Source organism: Macrosteles quadrilineatus, unplaced genomic scaffold (genome assembly GCF_028750875.1).
Source record: "Macrosteles quadrilineatus isolate MER2022 unplaced genomic scaffold, UCM_ALF_1.0 Scaffold_6__1_contigs__length_79288215, whole genome shotgun sequence".
In the NCBI taxonomy this organism is placed as follows: Eukaryota; Metazoa; Arthropoda; class Insecta; order Hemiptera; family Cicadellidae; genus Macrosteles; species Macrosteles quadrilineatus.
Window position 1 is genome coordinate 60595529 of NW_026542599.1, and position 16560 is coordinate 60612088.

The 16560-nt window shown below is 35.8% G+C and overlaps 2 protein-coding genes across 2 annotated transcripts in view; both read right to left on the reverse strand.

Moving 5' to 3' along the window:
* The window catches only part of LOC128996142 (uncharacterized), a 129341-nt gene that overhangs the window by 4574 nt on the left and 108207 nt on the right, over positions 1-16560 (reverse strand). The window contains exons 10-11 of the mRNA XM_054421268.1: positions 6532-6647; positions 5425-5546 (exon numbers count right to left, since the gene is read on the reverse strand). Of these exons, the coding sequence (XP_054277243.1) occupies positions 5425-5546; positions 6532-6647 (238 nt within the window). The remainder of the gene's footprint in view (positions 1-5424; positions 5547-6531; positions 6648-16560) is intronic.
* Positions 6550-9592, reverse strand: LOC128996145 (uncharacterized). Its single transcript, XM_054421273.1, has 3 exons — positions 8474-9592; positions 7330-7498; positions 6550-6659 (listed from the first exon to the last, which is right to left on the reverse strand). Exon 1 carries the CDS (start codon positions 9547-9549, stop codon positions 8515-8517), a length of 1035 nt encoding a protein of 344 aa, XP_054277248.1. The 5' UTR covers positions 9550-9592; the 3' UTR covers positions 6550-6659; positions 7330-7498; positions 8474-8514.

Below are 16560 nucleotides of genomic sequence, written 5' to 3' on the forward strand. Positions count from 1 at the left end.
TAATCACAATCTACCATATTTTGAGACAATAAGGTAAACTTTCAACTCCGTTCGTGAGAGATTAAGGTTATGTCTTGCAGTGATTGCAAATGTGCAGCCTTGTATAAGTATTCAAAATAAATTTACTATGGATGTTTCAATCTTTTAGGCTGTAGCTCATAGGTATACCCGAAATAAATTATTTGCTTTCTTCGTCTCTATTTCAGAACACATCACTTTATTTTACTTCCCTTCAATGTTTTTGTTACATGTTATTTTTAATTGTGTTTTTATTTAGGTTAAAGCTTAAATGGATTTTTGCCATTGCACTGAACGCATACCGTAACTTAAATGAATTTGATCCCTTTATTATGGTTGGTATCGAAACAAACTATGGTATTGTTTCTCATAATTTTAGATTAATTTGATTAATTGATTTTAGATTAAGTTATTGCATTTTTTGTGATCTTTCCAATAAATTATGAAAGTTACTCTCACTGCTTATCCAATCCATGTCCCATGCTAAGGGTTGTGACAAGCTTACGGGAGAGAGTATGTGCCAGATTGGTTATACAGTTTATTTTTCTTTTAGGGATAATAAAAAAAATAAATTGTAAAGTCCTATGCTATTTGCTTTATATTTGCTTGTTTATGGAAATATTTTGATCAAACTTTGCACATTTATTTATTTTATACTAAGCTATTAATATTTTACTAAAAATTAACTATCATTTACTTGGTATCTAAAAGTGACTGACAAGATAAAACCTATAAAACTTTATAAAATCACATCAACATCATTAAATTGTGTAAATTTTATTATTTCTGGGATATGACAATTATATTAACGCTGCGGAGCAATGTGTGTCCTCTAGTTACATTCTATTGTTTTGAACCTGCTGGAGTCCATCATCAGGTGTGACAAAAACATCTGTTCATGCATCCGATTTGGTTCAATCTGATAATAGCATTGTAGAACAAACATAACACAAAACTCAACAAAATCAGTATCCGCAATCTGACACATACTTTCCACCCTTTCATTTATAGCATTAGTCAGTAAAATCGCACACCTAGCTTAGTTTTGTATGCTACACACTTGACTCCAACCAAAGGACTATCAGGAACATATGAAATTGCACAGATGCAGAATTGTTTTAGCTACTGGATTACAGTGTGTCATTTTCTTAAGTTCAACAGAAAATTAACAAAATATCTCTTCTCCAGATAGCATAAAAAAAATCTGTGCACAGACTTCACAGTAAAACATCGTCGTGGTCATTTCCTGCAAATACGGCGACTTCTTGGTCGTATCCCGCGATCACGGCAAAGTCGTGGTTATCTCCCTCAACCACGGCAACTTTGTGATTATTTCTAAATGTCGTAGTTATTTTCTGCAAACGTGATTTTCTCGAGACAACTGAGACGTGAAGAGAGAATTACAATTGTGGGCGCTTTTGTGCATATGCTCTTCAGCCCTTCCACAATGGTAGAATCAAGGTTAACAAAAACCTCCTCATTAATAATTTCTTTTAACAAATAACACGTAAACATAATTTTTTTCTGCGTTCCATCTGTGGAGCTTTGACTCTCTATAAGTAAAAAAACATGCTCCTAGAGACTGATTAAACTGAAATATCCACCTTACAGATCTAGTTTCTCCCCTTAGAAAATTTAAATTTAAAATTAATCAGTAATTATCTCTTGAATGGTTGGACAAAGCGAAACACATTATGAATATTTCTTGTAGGAAAATTAATTTCCTTTAATTTTTTCAATTTGTAGGCCTACACAAAAAGTGGATAGTTTTCAAGGGGGTTATTTATGAAAAACCTAAAAATGGCACCTAAAATTCAAGATGGCGGCCACTTCTCGACTCCCCACCCTCGGGGCTTTTTGGTAAGTTAAAATAGACTTCTAGGAGGACATTTTAAAACAATTTCCAGAACTATAAGATTGTATTCATATCAAAGACCAAAATTCATATTCAATTTAACAAAACACATTGCAGATCAATCAACACCTCAGAATTCTCACTTGTCCTTCTCCGCCGTCTTGAGGGACTCGTTGATGTATTGTTGACAGTTGTTGTAGGCCAGTCCTAGGCCAATAGCTGTCCCCAGGACTAGAGGCCACTTGGCCATCCTGAACAACATTAGAGATCCCAGAGCTCCAAGGCCCAGACCCCCAGTGGTCTTGACTGCAGCATCAACTTGACAGGTCTTCCATTTGCCGCAGAGATTCACCTTCTTTTCTTGTTTAGACATGGTGATTTTTATTTTGGTTTGAATAAGTTTGAATTTTTGTTGCTTGGATACAATTATTATTAACACGTTCGCGGCGGCATGGGAGCGATCGCTCCCATACGGAACCCTAATGCGATCCTGGTGGGTGCGATCGCAATCGCTCCCAAGCTACATAGCAGTACGAAATTATTTATTTTTAAGCCAGGATTAGAGCTAGAAACTTGAAACCTCGCACAGCACTGCTCAATAGTATACTGTATTTTGTTGTGGTGTAGGTTGGTAGTAAATTTCCCCGTAAAATCCCCATCTGGCAATCTCAAAATCGACTTTTTGTCCAGTCTTTATCCCTCCATTTGGCAATATAATTCCAATGGGACCGGCTACGTTCCAAGCAGTGCTTCTATCTGTGGGTGTTTAGCGAACTACGTCGACTCTCGTTGTAAAGCAGGACATCCTCGCACGTTATTTGCTATTTGTCAGACCGAAATTGGAAAGCCAATCACACGTGGCAATCGGGTTTGTTCGACGCTGAAGGCTGCGCCGCACTGGGGATACGCCCGCCATTTGACGTGCCGCCACGAACGTGTTAATGTTTATTGGGGATTTCTGGAGATGGGAAGAGTTTATGAGAAAATCAGAGTTTAGGAAATAATAGAATAGAACGAAAGGTACTAAAACATTACATGATACAGGTGTTTTGTCCTCAATAAGAATCAGAATCAAAATTCTTTATTCATATTGTATGTACTGTACATACATGAATAGTGTCAGACTATAACTAACTTTATACACTTTTATTTATACTTTTCTGCACCTACCTTAGTATATTTTTACATTGAAAAAAACTGCGTCCGTTAGCACGATAACTCGGACAAAAATTATCCGATTTTGATGAAATTTGGTACAAACGTGTAAACCTACGTTTATTCGAACGAGTTCGCGAATCAGCATGATCGGACTATGGGAATAGGGGTTTATGGGGGGTTTTATGGGATAAAAATTGGTTTTTCCCATTTTCGACCCTAAAAACTTACAATTTAGCAATTTCTTTCCAAACCATTTTGTAGAGCTCAAAAAAACAAATAATGTAGATATTGAAGCGTTGTTGCGCCTAATGATTACGGAGAAAATTCCAAAAATCTGTAAATTTAAAATATCCATGTTATTCTTATGGAAAATAAGTAAACTGTTGTAGTTTGCTTGTTGAATATGTATGAACATATTTTGATCAAATTTGGAAAATGCATTCATTTTGAACTAAACTATTATACATTTTAGAAAAAAAACTCCTATTTACCCTCCCTGTTGCAGCAAACCTAAGTACTCGTTAAACAAATGTTATTTAAATAGGAAATAAATGCGATATTTGATATTTTTAAGGAGACATTTTAGTGTAAATCTAATCAGGCAAATGGAAATTCGCTTAGTCTGCAGTTTTGCTGCAGCGGGGGTATTTATTACTGCATCAGCTGGAGACACTCTCTGAAGATCTGCTTTAACCATTTGTTGTCAAACATTGATCTCGTAAAATAGTGAAATTATTTTTCGTATGCACTAATAATAGAGCAAGGTTACCTTTTAGCAAGATTTACTTTTAGCAAGATTTACTCTTCTTTTAGATTTAAAAAATAAATGTTTCACAGGTAAACATTTTTAACCATAGTAGTAACACCATTATAGCTTACAAAGTTCAACGTGATAGTTCACATAATTTTTAGCACATTTGACGGAAAAACCTTTTTTTGAATTCATCATATTATAAGTGTTTGAAAATTAATATATCTGTGTATCGATATCTACTTATCTCATTTCTGTCCAATGGATGTTATTCAATTTCAACGATACCGGTACTTAAATGGGAAGTCTTACAGCTGTAATAAAACTATGCATAGATTTAAATTTGCTACCAATTGATATTGTTTGACAATTAATCACTATTCTACTGCAGTACTTAGAATTCTACTACAACTCACATTAAACCTAAAATATTTACTTTTGGGCTAGTGGTTTATTTATTATATTGTGAAATAGTGTAGTAATTTATTTATTTTGTTTCTACGACGTAGCTCTATTTTGTAGAAATCAATGCAATTATAACAACAGAAATACTGCATCATTCCATTTTACGATGACATAGTATTTATTTTACATATAAAAAAATCTGCTAATGCAATAATTAGTTCAATTAGAACCACTGAATATTGAATAATTTGAACATTAATCGAAAATGAAGCGGTTGACAACTTGAAACAGTTGTTAGACTAGGCCTAGTTGCCTTCAATAATTGCAATGCAAACTGTATGCACTGAGGTCGGCAAACAGTGTTCACAGTGTGCAGGCACTTTGGACGTCGTGGCACTTGGACGTCGTGCAACACTCCCGTTCTCTCGTATCAAACTTACAGACACAAAAATTACCCATCCCTAAAGAATGCCCTCTCTCATAAGAATAACAACTGAGCACCACTCCCAGACTAACAGTGGCAGATATTAGGAGAGGCATTTTGAGGACTTCATAAATAATCTATCTATACTTATTTAATACACAAGCAGGATTTTTGTGACGATTACCTACTCCTCCGAAACTACTGAACCGATTTTAATGTTCTTGGTGTCATTGGAAAGAGCGCAACGTGAAGTTGTGCAGGAAACTTTCTTTTTAGGGAAATAATTATAGGGTGAGGCCCTGGGCCATTTTAAGTTTTGTATTTCTTCATAAGATTAACATGGGAAACAAATATTGTTATGAAACTCCAGCTGTTGTCAGAAATCAAAAGTGAGAAGAAGAACATATGTTAATTGTAAACAGTCAATAAGTTTGCTAATTTAAATTGTAAAGTTTGCTACAAACATTTACTTACTTGGTTGAAATGAAATAGTTAGGCTACTATTCGAATTTGGGTTGACGTAAATATTACAATGGAAAAAACGAGAGAGTCTGGATAAATTGATATACTAAAAAGACAACTGAATTAACCCTGTGCTGCATTTTTTAGTAATCATTGAAAGAGCCGATTTGCAAACTATGGAAACATAGTAAAGTCTCTCACCACCTTAGGGTGTCTCTGTAAATACATCCTGGGACCCTGGAGAAACTAACTTATAAATAAATCAATGATACAAAAAAAATAATCAGATTTCTTTTAGCTTTGATATAAAAGGTATTTAAGTTAACACTCAACAATCATCAAGAAGTTTACCTGGCATAAACAAGTAGAGTGTGGCCTCCTCCAGATAATTCACTGTCTGATATTATGATGAGTAGTCCTGCAAGAGCCCCACATGTCATACTCTGGCTCACCCAACATCCTAGCTCCGCTATCTGTCAAGGGGTCAAAAATGTATAAAACACAAAGCTAAATTTTTAGTAGTACGGTACACACTGGTGTTTTTTAATTATTTTATGTATTTGTGTTGAAGGAAAATTTTAAAACAGTTGCAGATACCTAATAAATATTATCACCTTAATTATTTCTATCCAATTTGGTCATATAAAATGTTTTAACAGACTTCCTGTTGAATAGGGCATGTCATCAAACCCTAAGGTAAGAGAGACTTGCCGCATGACTTTTAAGGGAAAGATTTTATGTTATAAAAGTGCTTCAATGACCCAATCCTCGATGTTTCTGGAACAACCATGTCATTCTCTTAGCTGGCCACATTTAGAATGTTTTATATAGCTGTGAATGACTGAAAATTATGGAAGTATTTTTATCCAACCAGATAGATAATCTCGAGAAGAGTTGCTTTTTGTAAAAAATGGTAAGGAAGGTAAGGTATGATTTCATCTCAAAAAGTGAATGAATAGACTTTCTAAATCAACACAATTAGGTACTGTACGCCTTTATTTGACCAAAATAACAAATACAAATTTGTTACTTCTTAAACAAAATAATAATAACTCATCTAAAAATCTCTAAAACGAAAGTGTAACCTGGGCCCAGTTTTAAATTTATAAATAAATAAAAACATTACTAACATTAAACATTAATAAAAACATATGTCATTAGGCCTAGCCTACATAGATTTTCTAGTGTACTGCCAACTACTTTGTTTTAAGTTAAAGTGTCTACCACAAACCGCCGTAGAAATAGTATAGCCTATTAAGAAAACTTTGTTCTAGAAAAAAAATGTACACTTTTAGTTTGTTAGCCTTATGCATAAATTGGACCTTACCAACAAGTTTTTTAAACTTGGTGAGGCCAAGCTGTTGTAATTTCCGTGATAAATATATTTGAATTTGATTTGCATATACAAATCTTTAAAACGTCCCTACATTTATTAGCCGTCATTGGCTTTGTTATTACCTTTATTAGCCCTGCCATTTCAAATGTTGCTGAAATTAATGGAGGCATCAAATGGCGGGGGGAGGCACAAAGCTTCCAACATTGACTGCTACTTAACACACTGACCAGGTCACTTTCTGTAACAAAAGCTGTATTAGGCTTAGTCACTGAATTATTAAAAGTCCAAACACATAACACTAACTCCTTGTTACTGTTTTAAGAAATTGGGTCGTGATACTGCCCAGTTTCAGTTTCTATAATAATAGACTTACAGCTTTGGTAAGGCTTCATGAAACATTTTTCAACCAAGTTATTTTCACCACGAAAAAAAAAGATTATGACCAAAAGGGAACAAAGCTCTCCCGATCATAACACCACCGCGCCTTCCCCCACCACCGCACCACCGTGCCAAACGCTTCTGTTGTCGTCTGTCTGGAAACGGGACAGCGGGATTTGAAATGGGAACAACAGAACAATTTCTTCTAATCACCGAGCATTCTTTAATAAATGCTGATAGGAACGAAGTAGACTAGCCGTTTAATGTTAAATAGGTCTAAATAATGTGTAATTAATTAAGAATTATTTCTAGAATAATTATTAAAAAATTACTACTAGAATAATTATTTAAAAAATACTGATACGTAGCCTATATAAGACAAAATAAACATTAATTAAATTGATATCTTAACTATATTACTTGTTATTTCCATTCTTTAAATAACAGAAAATAGGAAGAAAAGTGTATAAAAATGCTTTTTTAAATTTAGAGGTAGGCCTATATAGAGGCATGAGCATTTTATAAATAGTAGGCTAACATACCTTATGTTAATGAATGAAGTTCTTCAAATCTATTTCTTCTAAATCCAAAATGTAGGTATAGGTACTATTAATACATTCATTTATTTACATATTACATTTATTTACATTACCGTACTATTTAGGCTACATTATCTATTTACAATATTTACATCCGCCTTCATCTTGGAAACTGAAACAACAAAATTAACATTACAATCTGGCTATTTCAAATGAGGAAATATCTTAACGTAAATCTTGTATAGGCCTATTATGCGCCACACACTTCAGTCATACCCCTCAATAGCGATAAAACTATTCAACACACTGCCGACCAATATCCGAGCTCTAGACCCAAAGCGATTCAAATCCACACTTCGCCAGAGCCTACTCAGCAGGCCCTTGTACGCTTTAAAAGAACTGTTTGACGAGCCACTCGCTTTCCCTAATAAAGTCACATCCGTCAGTTCAGTTTAATTGTATATATGTAATATAGTGTTAGTAAATAGAGAAACATTTTAATGACACAATCTATCCAACATTTGTTGGTCAACGATGAAGAGATCAAGTATTTCAAGTAAGTAAGTAAGTATTTCAAGTATGTTTATTTTTGTTTGTTTGTCACAAAGTTGCTTAGCATGGGGAATGTTAGTAGGTACAGCAGGCCTATACTAATAATATTTAAATTTATTGACATCCATTTACAATCTCTTTGATCTTGGAAACTGAAACAACAAAATTAACATAACAATTTGGCTATTTCAAATGAGGAAATATCTTGGTGTGAATTTCGTATGGACCTATTTTGTTTATTTTTATTTTTAACAAAGTTACTAAGCATGGGATACGTTTGTGGGTACTGGTAACTATATATTAATATATCTGGGGTACCTATCTGTTTGTGTGTGCTCAAGTTCAAAAACTTTTATTTCAGTACCTAAAAGATTTAACTAGCGTAACACAAAACCGTAACTCAAATGTGAAATACAAGTATTTTAACTTGGAGAATAAAAATGTGCCTGCTAATTGCAATTTCATTTCATAAATAATTTAGGCTAATCATTAATTTATTATTATTAGGCCTAATATTATAGTTAATACCCTACAATAATTAATCACTGTTTGTTTATTACTTATACCTATTAATATTAATCTTAGCATAGCCTACCTGGTTAGTGACTAGTTGACCCTGCACCAAGGGCCGGGTTCTTAGGGTTCTTCTTTTTGATTTTTTTTTGTGTTGCTTTTTACTTGTAAGGCAATATTCCTCTGCTTGAGGGAAGTCAACTTCGCATCTAGGTTTTTCAGGCATTGATCAGCTACTTTTAAACTCTCCGGGTTGTCAATTTTATTTAAAATTGACTCAACACGTTGTCTTAGTAGAAGTTTGTCAGTAGGTCTCACCTTTGAGGGCAGAACAGTTTTAGTTGACACTTCTGCCAATATTGAAGGTCTTTCCTCCAAACTTCTGACTTCTCCCACGTTTTCTCTGACTTCATCTTCTCGGTCTTCATGACGCATAGTCTCATTAAGACCAAATTCTCTTTTAATATTATACAGATCATTTTTTGTCAGTAAATGTATTCTTTTAAGCATGTCTGGTTTAAAAGTTGAACGAACTTCTTCAAGTATCGTGTCATAAGGAATTTTATTATTTATTTTTCCGGCGATATCTTGTCGTTCATTAAAGGTCAATAGTTTGTGGGCTAGGTCACAAGTGTGCCCTACATGAGTCTCGCAGTACTCTACTTCAATATTTCCGTTTTCAAAAAATGTTGCTTTCATTGCGGAAGGACAGAAACCATTTATTTTACAGGAACCCTGTATTTTTGTTTTCCTTTTCCTTATGCCATATATAAGCTTAGGATCAAAATATCCCGATCTATGACAACGATAATAAATTTTGTTCTTACCAGATACAATCTTTTGAGCAGTTGTTTTTGTAAAAAATACATTTTCCTTTTCTTCTGTCTTCTTTTTCCAAGTGTAGAAATCTGGCGCACTAGAAAAACTAAGAACAGAGTTTTTCAATGTAATATTATGCTCTGCTAAGTAGTGCCCTTCTATATCATTACGTTTAAACACATTCCTGCAAACTGTGCAGGTTACCATAGGACTACGTCTAGGTCTACTTTTCGGTTTACTCTGACTCTCATCGGCGGAATACTCGTGCACTTCACGTAAGTGACGATTCAGGACCCATTGTCTTGTATATTTTTTGTCGCACAATACACATGTGAACATTTTAAACCTGAGACACACTAAACTAGAGAAACGAGACGTTTTGAGTTTGACACTGTCGGTCGACTGTCATCATAACCAAACAAACCATAACAAACAATATGCGGAGCGGATGCCGCGAAGCGCGAACACAACACAGCCGTTTCCAGACAGACAGACGACAACAGCTAGTAGAAGAGCTAACAGCTGGTCAAGTGGAACAGACAATGGAGCACACTCGTTTGGCAACGAGCAACGAGACGTTACCGGCAGACCATCACCGCCCGCCACCACGCCGTGCAGAACGTATCATAAGTTTTACCGTGCATAGCGCATAGCCGAACTGTTCGTGGGAAATTGTTATCTCTATCACTGTCGCTGTCAAAACGTTTCGTTTGTAGGTTAAATTTAAATTAATTTAACTGTCATAACCTAACCAAACTAACCAAACTTGCTGATAATGAAAATATCGAATGAAGGTTTACTAATAACAAAAATAGTTCTGTTCATAGAATAAAATTATAAATGTCTCAAAATCAATTATATAATATTTTAATTATAAAATTAAACCATCATACCCCTAAACGAACCAACCAACCTTACTGATAATGAAAAAAAAAACTAATCAAAAAGTTAAGAGTGGGTCCCAGTAAAACAAAATCCCGAAATGGCCGAAATTGGCACACTAGCGCGCGTGGAGTGGAGCGGACATTTGTTGAACTACGTGCGTGGCAGTCTCGACGTCACAGGCATGTATCGATCGATAAGTGACTCACGGCGCGGGCGCGGTGTTGCCGAACCCTCGCCAGGCGCTAAGCAATGTAAGGCAACGCCGCATTAGCACTGGCGATGAACAAGTGTCAGTGGACTGGACGGCGATTCCACCCTGCTCCTGCTCGGAGTGTCGGAGTGCACTAAAGTCACTTCCATCGCTTATTTACTTAGAACACTCGATTTTGCTCACTGCTCTTCGTTGTTAGTGGATTTATCTAGGATGGTTATTTAGCCTGTTACAATTTTATATCATAGAGAATGCTTTGGGAATATAATCAGTTTACAAACAAAAGTTTTGAAGTGGAACAAGGATCATAAAAAATGTTCTAAAGCAATAATTGAAAATTCTTATTAAAACCCTATAGTTTATCATGTTTTCGGATAGAACATGCAATTTAAAAACTTTTTTATTCGTGATATTTATTCCATAAACCCACTAGTTTAGGAGATACAGCCTATGAAAAAATGACTTCCGGTCTAATTTTTGTATCATGCAGCTCCTAAACGAGAAAGTTTAGCGCAAAAATGCGAAGAGTAAAAAAGTGTTGTACGAAAGAAAAATAGTGGAAAGCCGGGTTTACACTATGTAGCAAAACCTGCTATATAGCAGATTTGTGTAACATCTAGCAATGTTATATAACATTTGCTAGAAGTAGAAAAAGTCACTTTTCAAAAGTGCTATATAACACTGCTATATGTAGCAGATTCTGCTATATATAGCAAAAATTGTGCTATCCATCGGGAGTCGGTAAAGATCAAAAGAAATGCATGCTACATCTAACATTGCTATATGTAGCAATGTTATACAAATATTTTTCGTCTAGCATCTGCTATATGTAGCATTTAGTGTCAACAGTTCACAAAAGTTCACAGTTGTAGCCTCCTGTGTACGGACGTTTTTGCTCGGGGATCTTTGTTTACAATGGAAAGACTGTAAAGCGACAGTGCGTGGGATCGGGATGCTATTATAAACTTTAATTGAACTGTTCCGTGGACAACCGGCGTTGTGGTCATACGTAAAACATTTTTGAATGAATCTACCATCGTCTTATTTCGCGTTTTAATTATGGATCGCTTCCGCTTCTGACTTCCGATCACCGTGATAGCTGCCTCGAACAATGTCTCTTCGGCTCGACATTTTCGATACATAATGTAAATGAGGTTGTGCTACATATAACATATAGCACGGGCACCGGAATCACAAAATTGTCTGTAACTTTTTTGTATCGTAAAAGTTATATAGCAATGTTATATAGCAAAAGTTATATAACAATGTTATATAGCAAAAGTTATATAGCAGTTTTTGCTACATAGTGTAAACCCGGCTGAACAATGCTCATGAAAAATAAGCAAAAACAGGGTGAATAATATTTAATTAAATTGATCTGTTATATGTACATGGTGTAACATTATCAATTCTGAGATTACTAAAAAAATGAAACAAGTTAAGTAATTACATTAATGAATGGTAAATCGGATCCAACACATGTTGGAAACATTAGTTGAAGATCAAGTTTTCTAAATACCAACGTAAATACTGTTCAACTTTACAATCATGGTGGATGGCATAGGCCTAACCAAAACAACACTTGACAAACATACAATTTGTGAAACACTTACACTAGGCTTGTAGAACATCACAGAATGAAGTTATTTGCAATCTGTTTAATGCATAAGTTACAGATTTTTGTGATAAGTTACCGATGACGTTAATTGTGATAGTTGTGATACTAGATACAGTGATGGAACACCTGCTTAACATATAATAATAATGCAAATATTTTTGGTTTTTTTTCAGTTATTTGAGAAATTTTTTTGTAGTTGAACAATTTAAGGGGGGAAGATGAATTAATCTTAATAATTGTAATAACATTAGCATTGTTAATTAATTCATCTACATTCAAATACCGGTATCCTCCTCAACTCCCAGAAAATCAATTCAACAACTTGAGGCCTAAACATAATCATAGTATCAAAAGTATTTATTGCAACCATTGCAACTGTCCGCTCCTCTTTGACCGATTGAAAACATAAATGATCAACAATCACAGATAGTTCAGTGCTAAGGTAAGGAATTCACAGTTTGGAGGTCCCGGGTTCAAGACCCGCTGGGGAAGATAATTTTGATTCTAGTTTTTTCTCAAAATTTGTTTTTATGAACTATTTAATCAAAATGCTCAACTGATATATATGCATTTCACACAAAATCTTTATTATTTCGTGTTTAGGATATGCCCATGGGATGGCTGGTCCTATGTGAAAACAATTTTCAACATGTTGCAAAGTCAATTTTAAAATTGTTGTCAAAACAGTTTTTAAATTGTTGTAAAACTGTTGCAATATAGTTATAAAACAATTTTTGAAATATTTTAAATTTTGCCGGTTGTCAACTATACTCATATTAATAACAGTTTTAATATAAGTTTAAAATTGAAACAAATTTTTCTCGTTTTTCTGCTACTTGGGACATCAACATTTCTTATAATACTTAAAATTTCTTATAAAACTTATCTTCTATTTCATTTTAATTTCAACCCCCACACTCCATTGTCAGTCCTTTCATTATAACGTTAAGCCTTTTAAATTTCATTGCATGTTTGTTCATTTGTTTCAATAAAACACCTTTTGCAATTCGTATATCTTTGTTAACTTATTAACTTTAAACATTTATAGAATAGGCCTAGCCTAAATGAATATTGTGAGGTGAGTTTACAAGTTCGGGAAGTAAACATTTCATATAAAACGTTTCAAGTTTTTCTTTCATGTTTACTTCCCAAAAGTCATCGTCCCGATCAATTTTTACAGCTTTTAGACCTTTTGGTTTCCAAATGGCAAGTTTCCTCCCAACCTTTCGAAATTGGTTCTTCATGTTTGTCATATGTTTTCCGGTTCATGGCACGAACATTCATTGCAGACAGCAGCCGTTCAGGCGACAAATCCTCCGCCATTGGTAATAGAACCGGCTACTGCTGCACTGTTTATGTCCATTGACATTGCATTTTCCCGAGGTTCAGGCTCACTCCATATTGTCTGTTTGATGTGGCACATGTTGCAATCAAACACAAACCCACTCCTAAGCCCTCTTTTTATTTCACTAACTAATTTCAGGTTTCTGAGGGAACAGCCGAATTGAGGCGCATGTTAACTTAGTTTGACAAATTGATCAACTAAATAACAAATGTCAACTATTCTACGACCGGTAATATGACAGTTGCCCAAACAGTCAGTAGGATCAGATGATTGCGTGGAATTGTCTACAAAGCCCAGGCGCATATTGTATTGAGCTTTGTGGCACGATACTGGCAGTGCAGCACAGCACAGGGTGCAATTGGGCAAAAAGTCTGTGTTGCACAGTTGACATCGCAAATTGGGAAGCAGTGTCGTGCAGTTCTCGTATAGGAGTGATACAGTTTATTGTGTGAACATGTTGTGAAATATTAGGATTTGAGTTCTGAGTCAGATTCAGGTGCTGATCTAGATTTATTGTTACTTCTTCACAAGAGAACAAGAAAGAAAGGGCGAAAAAATTGGCAATGTTTAATGTTTTTCGTATTTTCTCCCAAATTTCATTCTTGCAATTACTATTTGTTACTATGACCACAGACAATATAATACCTTATGACTGGTAACGTAAAAACTGGATAAAAATGCAAAATTTCTATTAATTATCCTCTAGATCCGTCACAAAACACTAGTAAAGCGTAAACCCGGCGCAGGTGAGCAATGCGACACAGACACTTGTACTCGACCACATGTGCGCGCAGTCCACGTGCGGGACTGCCCTGCCCTGCCCTGCGCTGCGCCATAATATGCGCGTTTCCTAGCGAACATGCGGTTTACAAAACACTGCCCTGCGCTGCTCCGACTGCGTCTCAATATGCGCCGGGCCATAGAGGTAACTCATCGCCTCATCAGCAATCAGTTCATCAACATCACTACTTAGTTTTCTTTTTCTACTTCCCACAACACCAAAATCTCTCAATACTCTCCACTCAGCCAACCTTTCACCACCTCTGTTTTTTACCTTTCTTCGCAACGGTCGTTTTTTATTTCCTATAATACCACACCCGTAAAAAAGAAACACACGAAATGACTTTCTACATTTGTAAGTCAGTAGAACTACGAATTATTACTAGGGAACTCTAAACGTCACTGGACTTGTGGATACAGCAGACTAAATAGGTTGCTAGCCTACAACATAACCTCACAGTTCACAATAATGTCTAGGATGGAATTGGCGCGTTTTTTCAACATTATCACGTGACTTGCGAAAATAAGAAATACAAGGTGTAGGGGTGGGGCGAGTCCAATGTGTCTCGTGGTTACAGTGTGTACGGCCGAGACGTCGGCCAAGGTGGGGGGTAGGGTTGCTATCTATGCTGTGATCGACCTAGAGGCTTAGGCCCCGGCCACACGAGGCGGTTTAACCGCGCGAAGTTAAGCCGCGCGAAGTTAAGGGCTTCGACAACACATTGAATCAAATGAGAGTGGCCACACGAGGCGAAGTTTAGCCGCATGTGCGGTTGAGCCGCAACATGTCGTCCCCCGACCGCGCGAAGTTAAGCCGCGTTGGAGGGGATGACACACGTAGTCTTATGAGAGTGGCCACACGATACGGTTCGACCGCGCGGCAGCCGCGCTTATTGGAGATATTCTTCGGACATTTCCAGTGGTTTTTGAGTTTGTTTTGTGTATTTTTTACCGGTTGTGTGATGTTCAAACAATGTTTGATACATATGAACTCCGAACTATGGTTTTGCATGTGCTCGTAAAAGGTTTGGAACACAAAAAATTGTTTTTCCGTTATCAAGGGATGGACCCAATGATTTATGTTAACGTTCCAGATCACCACACGCTTTTAATGCACAAACTAACATAAGTGTTTCGCCCATGACTAAAAAGAGTGAACTGAACTATGTTTTAATAGAGTACTGATACTTGTAAAACCCAACAGGAAGCGGTTCATCCGCCCCGTGTGGCCAGGCACTTCGCGCGGCTTAACTTCGCGCGAAGATAAGCCGCGCGGCTTAAATTCGCCTCGTGTGGCCGGGGCCTTATACTCCGTCCACACAGCCGTGGCACCTGACGGATTAGGACACCCCATGGAAACCCTACCCTTGGGGCCTCCTAATCCCTCAGGTGCCACGGCTGTGTGAACGCACTATAGGAGATTGCGTTCCCCACAGAATTGCATCATGTCTCGGTGGTGTAGTGGTTATCGCACCGGAGAAACGTTCTAAAGGTTACCGGCTCGAAACCTCCGGAGGCACAAACTTTATGATTCGATTTCTTCATTATCGTTATAGTTTATAGTTTGGATAGGTTATGACAGTTTGATTTTATAATTATAAATTATATAATTGAATTTTAGGCATTTAAAATTTTATTTTATAAATATAACAATTGTTTATACCATCAGACTAATTCGCTCAAATACATCTGTAAATATTAGTTAAATTATGAAATTTGCCCGTTATCACATGAAACGAATATAATTTAATGCCTTAAATGTATATATTGTATTTAAAGATTTTATATTTATACTAAACTGTATCTCGTTTCCAATCATTGCGTGGGACAGGAAGGCTCTGGCATATCATTTATATTGATTGTACACATTTTGGTTTTGTACTTATATCAGTATAGAACTAAGAAATAGTATTTGATAAATTTATAACATATTTTATACGTGTATTCAAATTTAAAATGTATTCAACACCACGCCATTTCTTACTGTCCCCAGTTCATTTCCTTTCTTTCAATAACTATAACTATGACAACAATAATCATAACAATAATTTCGTAACAATATTTGTTCCACATTAAATCAAAAAAGCTATAAAATTAGTAGCGCATGATGAATGTAGAACCATAATAACCTGATTTGAACTCCCGCCAAATGCGCGAGCGTGCTGCTATCTCACGGAGATCTGCCAGACTACTACGCCGAAATACCGCCGCGACGCGCAGCAAAAACATGCATTTTCTTAAACCATATCACGTGCACAGTTTACGTCGGATCTTCTTGAAACAAACTTTATTCGATAGATAATTAAATTTTGTAGGGGGTTTGCTTTTTCGAATTTCAAATATTCCTTTAGAAAATCCTCCACAAATTTGTAAACTTAAACAAGCGTATTTTTGCTATAATTATTTTAATATTTCTTTAATCAAAAAAATAAAAAGCAAACCCCCTGTAGAATTGTATTCTCTTTCCAATGACACATCAAACGTAGTTCTATGTTTAAAAATAACGGCGCT